The sequence below is a fragment of the Cynocephalus volans genome, chromosome 13, assembly GCF_027409185.1.
Source record: "Cynocephalus volans isolate mCynVol1 chromosome 13, mCynVol1.pri, whole genome shotgun sequence".
Lineage (NCBI taxonomy): Eukaryota > Metazoa > Chordata > Mammalia > Dermoptera > Cynocephalidae > Cynocephalus > Cynocephalus volans.
In genome coordinates, this window is record NC_084472.1 from 95,644,218 (window position 1) to 95,659,478 (window position 15,261).

Here is a 15,261-nt window from a genome sequence, read left to right on the forward strand (position 1 = left end):
GTTAGAGCGTGGTGCTTATAACACCAAGGTCTGGGGTTAGATCCCTGTACTGGCCAGTAAAAAAACAAAACAAAAATTAGTCTGCTCAGTGACACACTAAGAAAACCCACAAAACCCACTTCTATTTCCAGATCTGATCCTTGTTACTCAAAGTGAGGTTCCCCAACTGTAGGGCATTACCTGGGAGCTTGTTAGAAATGCAGAATCTGGGCCAGTGGCACGAAGCTGGGGACTGGAACCCCCTCCCACAAGCAGGCACACCATGCCAGTGCCTCAGGGCCCATTCGGGGACCCGAGGCATGGATCTGTGGACTGGACACCCCTCCCACAACAATGCACACTGCCAGTGCCTTGGGGCCCACCAGGGGACCCAAGGCATGGAGCCAGGGACTGGACCACCCGCACAACCAGCCACACCGCCAGTGCCCACCACAGCCACCACAATAACCATGGCTGCTGTGAAAGCAGCTATACACCACAAACACCATGCAGCTGGTCTGCCAGCCACTGGAGTACATTGACACAAGTAGAGTCACCAGCAGAGGTAAAGAAGAGGATGTTTCTCTCCACAAAGCCCATTCCAGAGTGACAGAAGAAGCACCTACTCTACAATAATACTGGGGAACCTGATCAAACCTCTCAGCACTGGACAAATCATCTAGGCTACAAATCAACAGAGTAACCATTATTCAGAAGGGGGATGGGGATGGGTGAGGGGGATCGGGTGAGATTGGACAAGGGGCATAAAGAATAAGTATGATTTATAACAATATATATACTAGTAATATTGATTTGATCAACATATCTCAACGTTGAACCCCCAAAACATGTATAATCAATTTTGATTCAATAAAAATTTTTTAAAAAGGAAGAAATGCAGAATCTCAGTTCCCATCCCAGACCTACTGAATCAGATTCTGAATTTTTAACAAGATCTTCAAGCCATTTTTTTCACATTCAAATTTAAGAAGTGCTTCAGACAAACTCTTTCTAATACAGTTGTACCTAAAAATGCTGTGTGCCATTTGTAAATCATCTTTTTTAAATTTCAAACTGAACTAGGAGGAAACTAAGGGAATCCCTGGTATGCCAAAGTCCGGAGCAGCATTTTTAGGAGATTTATGAACTTCTTGAAGTCTATCTGTGGATTCCTGTGTTAATTTCCTTCATAATGCTATATCTGCACTGCAGATACCAGATGCCACCAGGTTATCAGTAATCTGATCAAAGCAGCAATGGCATAAGAATTCAGATACAAATAACGATGAAGGGTAGGGATATTTACTGTTTAGACACAGTAAATGATGCAAATATTTCTGTTAGAGATTTAAAAAATATTTTGAATACATTTTATATAGCTTAATTTATACCACCTCTATTTTATAAATATTCACTTTTTCCCTCCATTTTAACTGTTTCCAATATCATCTGTTCCAGTTTAAACTTGGCTAAAATTAAAAACTGAAAAAATCATAGCTACCTTTTGTTGAGTGCCCTTTATGTGCTTGGCAATGAGTTCATACAATATCTCATTTAATTCTAAGAAATGATCTTCATTATGCATATTTTACTGAGAATTAAAGTGGATAAGTAACTCATCCAAGGTAAGACAGCTGATAAATGACAGAGCCAGCTTCCTATTGACTCCAAGCAGTTTATTTTAGAAATAATCTAGTATCTCCTGGTCTAGATAATCCGACTGACATACTATTCTTCTTTGTCTTTTCTCTGTTAACTTTAAGAACTTTTAACATTTATTAAAATATTTATATTTCCATTCATGCTGGGAATCTTTCTCTCTCCACTCCCAGTGATTATCTTGGGTTCTTATATGAAGTAAAGCTGTATAATAAAGAATTTGGTATCTTATTTGAAGTAAAGCTGTATAATAAAGAATTTGACTCACCTTTGTCCCAGTGGTTCTTGGGAGGGAAACTAAATCCTTAGATCATACCTCAGTTTATGCTAAGGAGATGACTCAGGATGGGGACTGGTCACCAGAAAGAGCAACCGCAATTAGAGGGTTAGGGCTTTGAACCAGCACAAATTCTGGGGAGAGGAGTAGGGCTAGAGATTGAATTCAATCATGTGAACAGTGATTCAATCAATCATACCTACATAATAAAACCCCAATAAAAACTCTGGATACAAGCTCAGTGGAGCTTTCAGGTTGGGAGAACACACTGATGTTTGGGAAGGACACAGCCTGACTCCATGTGGAGAGAGCACAAAAGCTCTGTGTTCAGGAACCTCCTGACCCTACCCTCTGTCTCTTTGTTTGGCTGGTCTTAATTTATATCTTTTATAATAAAACTGTAATCATACGTATAGCACTTTCCTGAGTTCTGTGAGTTATTCCAGCAAATTATTAAACCTGAGGGGAGTTGTAGGAACCTTCCAGTTTTGTAGGTGGTAAGGCCAGAAGTGTGAGTGGCCTGGAGTCCTCTAAATTTGCAGTAAGCATCTGAAATGAGGGCAGCCTTGTCAGACGTTATGCCCTTAAACCTGTGGAGTCTAACACTAACTCTTGATAGTGTCAGAATTATATCGCAGTATTATAAGTAAATACCAAATGAGTATTTGCTGGATTAAATTCAGTTTCCTAGAATTATGCCTTTTAAAGCACTTATGCAACTTTCCTAAATGAGTACAACTTTTAAAAAATTATGCAGTTAAAACATAGACATTACAGGAAAATTATTAAGTACAGAAAAGAAAAAACTCATTGTAATCCGAGGATGAACTGAATTTAAGTTTTATTTAACATCATTTTAGCCTTATTCTTTAGGTAGGCCTATTTATATAGTATTTTTGTTGTTGGTGCAAACATTAAATCATTCTCTACATACTGTTTTGTAACTTACTCTTTGCACTTAATATATCATAGGCATATTTTCCTGTCAAATATTTTTCATTTTCATTTTAATGGCTTCAAGAGCAATTGTCTGTAACAGCAGTTCTGAAATGCAACTCTTTACACACTTAAAAATATTATAAACCCCAAAGAGATATTGTTTATATGGACTATATCTATTAATTTATTAATATTATTAATATTAATTAATCTATCAATATAATTAATTTTAATATTAATTTACTTGAAAATAAAAACCAGGAATTTTAAAACATAAGAATACATAAGCACACATTCCATGAGCTGTCAGAATGACTGCATCATCAGACATCATACAGCCTCTAGAAAACTACCGTACACTCATGAGAGTGAATAAAACAAGTATTTTCTCAATATTATGATGAAAATAGTTTTGACTTTATGAACCCTTGAAAAGGTTTAAAGAACTGCCAGTCTATATTATTCTTTAAAGAACTGCCAGTCTATATTATTCTGTAACTTGCTATTTTACCCAACCTTATGTTTTCTAGGTCTATTCACGATGATACACATAGCTCTAATGCATTTATTCACTTTAATTCTGTATTACTACATTTATCCTTGGTATGTCTATTTCACAATTCTCTCATCCATTTCCCTAATGATTGAAATTTATATTATTTAAAAATTTTTACTATTACAACTGATGTTTCCAGAAACATGTATAGGATTCTTGGTGCAAACATGCAAACATTTCTCTAGTATACATATCTAGAAGTGAGATATCTCATATGCATTTTGAATTTTATTAGATATTGCCAAATTTCTCTCAAAAGTGAGTATACTAATTTACATCTCACTTGGTTCCTTCTCCTTTTCGTCTTTGCCAATCATTGGTATTGCCAGATTTCTGGAAGCTAACAATTTGGTAGGTGAGAAACACTATCATATCATTGGTTTAGTTTTCATATCCTTGGTTACTAGTGAGGTTGACCTCCTTTACATATATTCATTGGCCATTCTAGCTATGTTCATCCATTTTTTTCTAATTGAGCTGATTATCTTTTTTATATTGATTTACAGTAGTTTTATGACTGTAAGGATAAGACACTTACCCTTTTCCTGTTAATATGTTGCAAGCATATTCTCACATCCATCATACATTTTTTAACATTGTTGACAATGTCTTTTGATGCCAAAGTTCTTAATATTTAATTTAGCAAAATTTGCTATTAATTTCCTTTATGTTTTGCTTTACTTATAAAAAAAACCACTCATGTCCCTCATTTTTGCTTTTAATCTCATAGAATTTTGGTCACAAATAGGAACTTAGTCCATCTGAAATTAGCTTTTGTATATGGTAGTTATGAGCTCTAATTTTATGAGACCTAATTTCATTTACCCCCCCGTATAGAAAGTCTATTATTCCAACATGTATGATTGAGAGGTCAATCTTCTCTTCAGTGATTTATAAATCTTCCCATACATACCTAGATCTGTTTCTGGATTCTATGCTTTATTATCTTGATCTAATTTTAAAAAAATCCTTGCAATTATGATACTATTTTAATTATTATACCTCTATTATTAATCTTAATATGTGACAGACCCAATTGTTCTCATCTCAGTGTTTTTGTTTTCCCCTAAATGTCTTACACATCTTCTGTTAGGTAAACTTTTAAGTACTTATTAGTTTTTGTTGCTATTATAAAATGTATTTTATTCAATAATAGTTTCTAACTGCTATTGCCAGTGTAGAAGCATGTTATTAACTTTGGTTCATTGATCTTACCTCCAGTAGCAACCTTGCTAAACTTTTATTAAACTTGAACAAATCTGAAATGTAGTTTTACATTTACTTTTTTCTCTCAATCATATTGTTTGCCACTCTTCTAATCCTTAAAATCTCTCTTTTTTTTTCTTGTCATACTACAAGCTATGGCCTATATTGTGTATCAACTTCCCCACCAAAAAGAAAAAAAAAATTCACTTGTTGATGATCTAACCCCCACTACCTCAGAATCTATTTTAGAGAGAGGGCCTTTAAAAAAGTAGTTAAGGTTATTACATGAGGTCATTAGGATAGGCTGTAATCCAATATGACATGTGTCCCTTTAGGAAAAGATTAGGACATAGACATGCACAGAGAAAAGACCATAAAGACAGAGGTAGAAGACAAGACATCTCAAAGCCCAGGAAAGAGACCTCAGAAGAAATTAACCTTCCAAAAATTTAACATATTATACATACATACTGATATTCAATGCTGTACCTCACAAATATGTATAATCAAATGCATTTCAATAAAAAGAAAAAAAGAAGAAATTAACTCACTGATACCTTGATCTTGGACTTCTAGCTTCCAAAACTGTGTGACAATAAATGTCTGTTGTTTAAGCCACCCAGGCTGTAGTATTTAGTCATGGCAGCCCTAGCAAACTAATATACTACATTAGCTTAGAGCTCTAGTAAAATGCTATAGAACAGTTGTGATAGCAGGCATATTTGCATTACACCTAACTTTAAATTCAATGATCATATCTTATATCTGTGATTTTTTTTTTTTTTTTGGCGGCTGGCTGGTATGGGGTCCAAACCCTCGACCCTGGTGTTATCAGCACCACATTTTACCAGCTGCACTAACCAGACAGCCCTTTGTGTTATACCTAATTTCAAAGAGAATGTCTCTAAAGTTTCACAAGTAAATATGATGTTTGCTATAGGCTTTTGGAGGATTCCCTTTAACTAGTTAAGGAATTTCTTTAGATTCCTAATATTCTTTTTTCTTTTTAGTGAAGTTTGTCATACATATGGAAGTACAAAAGAAATATATGTATAATTTAAAGTTAGAACTAGTTAAGAAATAGAAAATTACCAGTACTTCAGAAGCTTTAGGATGATATTCTCCTCTATCTCACCTACAGGTGAATACTGTACTGAATTTAATCATTCCTTAGTTTTCACGTCTACGAATGTACCCCTAAATAATATGGTTTTCATTTTCCCAGGTTTGAACTTTATATAAATGGAATTATACTTTATATTTTTGTGAATTGCTTATTGTGTTTACCATTATGTTTCTGAGATTCATCTAGTTAAGGTATGGCTATAATGCATCTGTTTTCACTATTGTATAGTATTTACTATATGAATATCTCAAAATTTATTTATTAAGCCTACTATTGATATACTAAGGTATTTTTGGCCATCATGAACAATCTATGAATATTATTATGAACCTCTCTTGCTTATAAGCAAGAGTTTCTCTAGGTGTATACATGATGTGAAATTACTGGATCACAGAATATATGCAAGTTTAACTTTACTAGGTACAAGTGCATGCACTGTTGCAGAATTTAAACCTAGACATGGAATTGCTAGGTATGGTATGAGTATCTTCAATTTTAGTAGATAATGCCAAGTTGTTTTCCAGAGTAGGTATAAAAATTTTCATTTGCACATGAGATTTACTATTGATCTACATCTTCACTTACTCTTGGAACTGTCCACCTTTTTACTTTCTGATGATCTGGAGGGTTAAAAAAAATGGCACCTTGATGTGATCTAATTTGAAAAAAAAAAGCATGCATATGTACACCAAGAGCTTTAACTTACCTGTTTGGAAAGTGACTTCCAGGTTTTAGCAACTAAAATAAACAAACATAAAATAATTAGATAATAAATATTTCATATAATATTATATCCATGTTCAGTAACCATCTACAACTGTAACTTATAACCAAACTTTTACGTCCAAAAGGTGAAGTTTTTTTAACCTTACGATTTGGATCTAAGATATAATCTTATTTATGTTATCTATTTGTTTCATATACCATAAACTGTTTACAATAAGTAAAATCTGTGGAATAGGAAACACTTTTCCATAACTACATCATCTTAACTTGGGGCTTTCTGGATTTATAAAGTTAGCTAACCTACTCCATGTTAAATATCCTATGGGCTTTAAAGCACAAATAATGATATTTATAAAATATTCATACTAGAATATAAAATATTAACATAGACAAATTATAATTTTAAGGTGTTACTCATGATCTTTCCTATATTAATGTCCCTGAACATAATTCATAGGTCTCTCTAGGGTGAAGGAGAAGGTTAGGGAGAAAGAGAAAAAGAGATGAAAGGGAGAGCAGGAAAAGTAAGAGGGAAACGCTTGTCCTGTTTTTCATTCTTCTTCCCTACAACTGTTCAAGAAGCATGTCTGGAATAAGAGTGCTACAACTGGACAAGATATCTTGGATCACTTACTTTTTCTGAATCAGCCTCACACCCCCAAAGACCACAAATACTATAAATCTTATTATGCTGGGACAAATGCGCAGTCAACATTGTTGTTTCCTTTGCTCAGATTTGAACGTTATAAATATTTAATACTTGCCTAAGAAATATCTCAAGGTTTATAGGAGATTAAGTTCTGTAACTCAGATACATTAGGAAACTGGTAAATATTATTTCAGCTACATTACAATAATGACAACCAATAATTTTTTCTACACAGTTATGGGGCTATTTCTGTATAATTAATAATATATCAAATTCAAAATTACAAGAAAGGCATTTTTTAATACTATGCAACTTTTTAAAGGCAATATAATAATTCATTTTAAGAGCAAAAGAAAAAAATATGTTTCTAAAATTTGGCAAACTGATTTTCATGGAGATAAATTTCAATCTCTATGTAGCAACAACATCCTTTACTCAAGATAGTTTATACAAACATGCAATCAAGTGATTAAAATCTCAGGTCTATAAATTAGAATGTAACATATAACCTTAACTATGAAACTGTACACATTGGTTTCACAAAGATATTTTTCTTTTAATAATGAACATAACAATGTAAATAATATTTATTATTCAGGTGTGCTGGAAATATAGTAGCAGGAAAAGAGAAAAATATATGGTGCAAAAGTACATGCACATGCTCTTATGCAATGCTCACAAGCTATTTATCAAAAGAGGAAGTAGACATACTCTTGAGTTTTGTAGATTTATAAGATTTCCATAGTAAATTATTCACAAAAGACATATTCATTCTGCCGGAAATGTCACCATGTTCACTATTATTAGCTTTTTTTGTAAAGACTAAAGAGCCATTAAGATTGCTCTTCAAAGGATTTTCTTACTTTCTAAATTCCTTATTTCAAATGAAGTTACTGTATATATAAATATAACTTGGGTGAAGAGGGACTACAATTCTGTTGGAAATATTTTATTTCTTAAACTGTAGGTTGATGTTCGTTATATTTTTAATATATTTGTATGTCTGAAAAATTTAACAATATATTTTTAAAAATTTAAATTAAAATAAGATAATTATTGATGCCATACGAAAATAATCAATTACTAATTTTAGTTCTAAAGGGAAATTCTCTTTGTAGGCTCTATTAAAGTAGGTAAAACAATAATTTTTTTTATTTTCTAGTTTTCAGAAAAAATTATGATCAACAATCAGATATGTATCTCAATTTACAGTTACTTGAACTATATCAAGCAAATATTTATGCAGCATACCCTATTTTTTTTTCCTGTTGAATGTCATCATGAAATTATATCACAGATTTTTCAAAATCATGGTTATAAATTCAGTGATAATGATGATGATACTGATGACAGACACCAACATTTATTAAATGTTTATTGTGTGCCAAGAACTATACTAAGCACAATCAATTCATTAAATCCTCAAAAAAACTTCATGAGGCTATTACTTTTTAATAAATGAGCAAACAGAAGATTAAATAACTAAGTTCTCAAAGCTAGTAAAAGAGTACCAAGGCTTAAACATAAGTCTGTCTAATTTCACTATGCTACTTTTTTTATATATCTGATTTAATATTCAGTCCTTGGGGCATTTCCTATTCTGAGGCAAACATTTCTTTCTAAAACCCCACACTTTCAAAACCATTTTTACAAATATCTTGATCTTTTGTAATTGTTCTTAATTACATTTTAAAAGTGCTAATTAGAAGTTAACTGATTGTGGTTGTAAAATATCCTATGCAAATTTTTTATAATGGAAACCATTTTTTTCCCTGCAAGTTATGGTTTTGAAATACTTCTTAAAAGAATCACCACAAAAGTTATCTCCAAGAGAACAAATCTAAGGATACGATAGATGGGGGGAGGGAGGGAGGGGGACTGAAGAGTGATTGATTGGGTAAGGCGCATAAAGAACAATTATGATTTGTAATAAAGAATATGCTAAAAAAAAAGTTACCTCCAAAAAGCAAAATCCAACAGTGGATTTCCAGTAAGTGTATTACGAAGGAAAAATTCAAGAAAATAATGAACTAAAAGTTTTCGAAACACAAAATTATAAATTATTAAGCATCACTTAAAAATAACTTTTCAAATATAAGTTTGACAAAAATTATAGAATTTGATGTTGATGTGGAATACCATTTGGTAGTCTAAGAAATCCCTTCTTCCAAGAAACATTTATCAAGGACTTACTATGTGCCGGATGATCATTTTATACCTTGGAGTTGGCTGTTTCTGTATTTTATGTCCTATAAAATTGTAAGTTTCCTGAGTGTAGGACTTTGTATCCTCTTTATCACATAGAAAAGACACTTACACATAAGTAGATGCATACATATTCCATACATTTTTGTTCAACATATTTGGTACAATGTGGATTATTACATTTATTATTTAGTATAGATTTACCAAAAGTATAATCTTATAAATGAATTAGAATTTTTATAATTATAATTATAAATTACAATAGATTACAAATATACCATATACACTCTTGATTTCGTGTTTTTGCTTATGCAAATCCTTCTCCTTTAGATGTTATCGTCACAGTCTCCAGGCAAAATCTTTTTTTAAAAAAAAATTTATTATTGGTCAAAATCTTGCATAATCAAGTCTTTACTTCAAATTCTATCCCAGTTACTTACTACCTTTCATTTCCTTTTCTTTTGCAGCCATATATCTTGAAAAAGTCTTTATTCTCACTGTCTTCATTTCTTCATCTGCTACTCACTACTACAATTTGGTCTTTGCCCTAATCACTCCACTGAAACATTTTAAAAAATCATCAGTAACCTTTATATTACTAAATCTAGTGGACATTTTTTCTGACCTCATCTAACGTGACTTATCAGTTGCATTCCACCCAACTGACCATTCTGGCCACTTTCCTTGGCTTCCATGACTCAAGACTATTCTGATTTTCTTCCTATGTCTCTGAACACTCCTAAGTCCCCTTCTGAGGCTCATCCTTTTCAAACCTTTGTACATTTACCCTTTCAAGTACATCCTTTAAAGTCAAGGACTGGTCCTTGGTTATCTATATTCTCATAGTATACTGCTTTCTTAGGCAATTTCATCCATGCACGTTACATTAATTACCAATCATGTACAAATGAATCCCAAATATATATGTCTATTCAGGCCTCTCCTCTGATCTCCAGTGCAAATAATCCAAAACATCAAAAATTAACTCATTAAAAGCTAGTCTATAAAGTAACCAATTTGCTAAATTATTGAGGATTTATTTTAAGGTTTGGTTTTGCCATATGGAAAAAACATAGCTAAATTCTTCTAGTCTAACTTAAGGTATTTGTGAGACAGTTTGAAGCAGATATCAAACAACTGATTATTTGGTACACTGATTTTTACTGAGTTACCTTTCAGTGAGCTGAAATGAATGATTAAAAGATCCAACTGCCTCCTCTTGTACGTATCCCAGACATCTCATCATGTCCTAAAAACTGAAATTATGATTTTTCTCCTCAAATCTGGTTCCTACTGCAATCCATCCAGTTGAGCCAGCCAGAAACCCTTAGTACTCATTACTCAGGGTTGAGGACTTTTGAAGCTTGAACTACTCCTAACCAAGTTGTGATACAGTATCAAAGAAGAAAATCTACAATTACCTTAAAAGGCTATTAAGATACTTTTCCCTTTTCCTACTACAGGTACCTACATCTGTTAGGTAGATTTTATTCATATGTTTAATGGAAAACAATATATTGTAATAGATTGAATGTGAAAAAACATACGAGAATACAGCTGTCTCCTATTAAATCAGATATCAAGAGATTTGCAAGAATGTACATAATGCCAAAAAGATTGAGAACCATTGCTCTAATGCATGGAAAGGTGAGAAACAACTAACCTAAATTTACACTGCAGGAGCTATGACAAATGCAGAAGAGATGTAGGCAGAATTCTTGCCCAGGGCTAACTTCAAAGCCATTTCTCTGAATTAGTGTATTCATGTTCGATATAAGAATGAAATAAAATGTGAGTCTTTTATAAAAAATATCAAAAGTAGGGTGTTGTTTGCACTTTGATACACTGAGAAAGAGGGAGGAATTGAAAGTTTCTGAAAAGGGAAGAGATATGAGTAAGACTTTAATATTAGTCTGGTAACATTGTATAGCACAATGTCCTTTGAAATAGTGTATTACTTGTTTGGTTGTTCTAAAAATTTATACTACTCCATACTTTTACAAACTTTATAAGAAAAATATCATAAAATTATTAAGATAATTTAAAAATATACTCACATTTGGGCTCATCTGTTGTAACAGCCAAAATAAAATCATATGGAGTCATAAATAACTGCCCTTCACATTCTATAGAAGCAAATAAACGAAATCGTTTCTCCCGAGATGTAGCACAGAGGTCTAAGTCTTCAATGTCTGTTCTGCCAATAGCAACCTAAAGCAAATAAATTTGGACTGTGTGAAATAACACCTCCTTTTAAAAGCTAAATGCTTTTCATTACATTGAAAGTTAATTAATAAAGTAAATAAAAAAGTAAAAATATTCTGTCTTCTGGAGAACTTTAATCATTTTACAAATGAATAATTCACATGAACAATATGAATTAATGTTCAAAAGACCCTACAATGAATATCACTAAAGGTTTGAAAATTTTAAACTAGTACTTCAAAAAATCTGTGGATTATTTTTGGTTTATTTCTTAAGTATTAATCTTAGAGAATATTAAATTACAGAGCCAGTGGTATCTTTAGAAGGAACACCAACACTTGCCGAATGCCTGCTATACACTCTCTAAAGGCTTACTTATTTGATTAGAAGTCTATTCACTAAAGTTTATTAATCTTAATTTTCTAAAAGAAGAAAGTAAAACCCTGAAACTAGAAGCCTGTTATTCACAGGCTGCTCGTGACTAACAATAAGGAAACCATTTAGTGGTGATGCTTAGATTACAACTGAAATTGCTAACTCTAGATCACTACGGTATAGTTGGCACCAATGGTCATTCTGGATTTTGTCTAGAGTTAAGATTAATAGAATTAGAAGGGGTGTGTGCATGTGAGTGTGTGTGTATGGGGCGGGTTCTCCGTTTTCCTTCAAGTCAAGATCTTTCTTTATAGATAAATACTTTTCCACTGTTATTTATTTTCCCTCTGAACTATGGCAAATTAATTTTTTTATAAAAGGATTTTTCCAAATTACAAAAGTAATGCATAGATATTAAATACAATTTAGGAGATAGGATTTAAAAAATTATAGACTTTTTAAAATTGAAACAATTGATTATACATATTTGTGTGGTACAGAGTTTAATATGAATATAATACGTGATGATCAAATCAGGATAATTAGATTCTTCACTACAAACCATAATCATTCTTTGTGAAAAAAAATGAAATTATACATTACATGCTGTTTAATAACATGATCTTTTTTACTTATCAACATATCAGGGCCATGTTCCCATGTCACTAAATATTTTAGTAGTTACTGTAAACAATTGGAAGACTGAATTTAAAAACATATAGGTATAATTGTTTTGCTTTCCTTTTAGCAAAAAAATGGGATTATACCATACAAACTGTTCAATAATCTTTTTTTTTTTTTTTTTTTTTAAGTTTTTAATAAATTAGGGCCATTTTCCTATGTCATCATTCCAGTAGAGGACCATTTTTTGTAACCGTGTAATATTCTATGGTAAACATTCATGGCATAACATAATTAAACAATTCTACATAGTTGAACATTCAGTTGACTTCTAGTCTTTTAATACTATAAAACAATGGTACAATTACCAGTCTTGAAAACATTTAGAAATATCTACAGATAGTTTCTTAGGATAGACTCCTAGGAATCGAACTGACTGGTAAAACAAAACCTTTTTGTACATACTATCAAATTGTATTTAGGGAGTTTACAGCAATTTATGTGACTATCGACAATACATAAATTATATTTTCACATATTTCATAAAAATTTTTTATATTAGAAAAATTATTATTTAGGATGAAAAGTTTATCTTTTTTATCTCTACTTCAATTTTTCTATTAAGTCATAATGCAGATTGCACACAAACTATTAAAATTACTTAAATATCTAATATCTTAAGAAGTCATAACAAAATAATCCATAAGAACTTTCAGCAAAAATACTTTTTTATTTCTAAGTTACACTTTATCAAATAAAAAGCCAGGTGAATGATTAATCTTTCCACCATTCTGAAGACTAAGACTTTTCAAACCATTATACAAATGATCAAATAAAAACTAAAAGAACGTTTCACTCCCTATTTTTTAATGGTATGTGTGAGAAATGAAACATACAGTCCCTGCCATTAAGGAATATACAATATATATGGAAGGACAAAAGACTAGATGGAGAGACAAAAGGTACAAACATGGAGAAAGAGAATGAGCCAAATGAAAGCAAACAGAAGAAAAGCTCTATAGGGTGACGTTAATAAGAAGGCTTCAGGAAGAAGAAAAAAATAAATTTTAATGTCAGCAAGAGATATGAACATTCTAGGTTTACACAGCATATTTGAAAGATGGCAAATCCTGGAGCAGAGGATTTGCATTCACAGAAAAGTGTAGGTAAAATATGGCCAGTTGTTAATGATTTCTGAATGCCAGATTAACGCACTGGAGTTTAATCTGACAGAAAACAAATGGTTTTAGAAGATTCTTAAGTGGAGCAATAACACAAAGAAAATGGTGCTTTTGAAAGATAAAGCAACCTGGTACCAGAGACAAGCTGACTCAGCAGCAGATCAATAACAATTGCTCAGGTAATCCATAGGTATTGGGAAATTGCTTTGACTTTTTCATGGGTGAACCATTAGACACTGAACAACTCATTGATAATAATATGCAATAATCTCCCTGAACAGTCCTAAGTGACTGACTGATTTTAAGGTTCATTTAGAAGAGAAAAATTGCATGTCAATCATCACAAATATTTTTTTAATAGATTGATGATCAGATAGAGTCTTGCTTTACCTACCATCTTAGTCCCGTTGTACGTATATATCCCAGGTGTTTCTCTCAGTGCAGGAAAACCAGTCTTTTCTGTGACCACAGTTTACTTTTCTGCCTTTTGTTGCAAGGTCATTTCCCTGGGCCTACGTGACCCCAAGGACCGCTCAGCCCGGAGCTCTCACTGCTCTGAAGTGGAATCTGAAACCATGCCTCAGTCTAACATTCTGAACCACAATTTTTTGCCTAGAACACCTATATTTGCTATGACCTTTAATGAAAGTGATCTCGGACTTCCGCCTCCACCTGGTGCTGCCATTACTGCTCCTGTGTTCCTTCCTAAAGCACAGTCTATCAATAGCCCCAGCATGCCAAACCTGCTTGACCACAGCAGCTAGGAAATTTGATACACCTATGCGCTAATGCTGACAAGTCCTCCTTTAACTCTCCTAACAATCAATTAACAATGCCCATAGTTCCTCCTCTGATTTCTCACATCCACCCACTGCCCTTCCCTTTGTTCAAGCACTCATTACTACTTCTCTACTGTTTTACAGTAATGGCCTAACTGATTTTTACCTCTAATTCATTCTATACTGAAGTGAGAGAAAACAAGCAGAACTGCAGAAAAGTTTGCATTCTTTAACCCTTTGAGTAAAGGTAAGAGAAGAAATCTTACCAAGTAAAGTTAAAAGTCTTTATTAAAACTCCTCTGTACGAATTCCATCCCTTGTTGCCTTGTAATTTCTTATAATGGTACCTATCATTTTTTATAATAGTATTATGTAGTGCCCACAGGTCTTTTTAGCGTCACTTTAAAAAAAGTTCTGGGGAGGAATTTAGGAATGGTTGGTGCCCCAGATAAAAATTGTGTGTGTGTGTGTGTGTGTGTGTGTGTGTGTGTGTGTGTGTGTGTGTACATACACCCTAAAAGGGAAGAATATGACTTATGCACAAAACGGATAACCAGAGCCCGGGTGCTTGAAAAGGCTTCCTGGTACTGCCAACTTGTTGCTTCCTTCATTGCCTCTGCTCAGTTTGGTATAATAAATCACAGTCTAATAAAATGAAATACAGATTGATAAAAAGTGAAGAACAACTTTCTCATGCTCTCCCAGTAAACTGGCCTGATTCCAGAACAATTTAATTATCATCAACTAGGAGGACTGGGCTCATTGGGGTGGAGAATGA

General features: G+C 32.8%; 1 protein-coding gene across 2 annotated transcripts in view; it reads right to left on the reverse strand.

Annotated features, from left to right (window-relative positions):
- The window catches only part of MICU3 (mitochondrial calcium uptake family member 3), a 94,874-nt gene that overhangs the window by 43,939 nt on the left and 35,674 nt on the right, over positions 1-15,261 (reverse strand). For both annotated transcript variants that reach the window (XM_063077207.1, XM_063077206.1), the window contains exons 2-3: positions 11,380-11,533; positions 6,449-6,480 (exon numbers count right to left, since the gene is read on the reverse strand). In XM_063077207.1, coding sequence (XP_062933277.1) covers positions 6,449-6,480; positions 11,380-11,533 — 186 coding nt within the window. The remainder of the gene's footprint in view (positions 1-6,448; positions 6,481-11,379; positions 11,534-15,261) is intronic.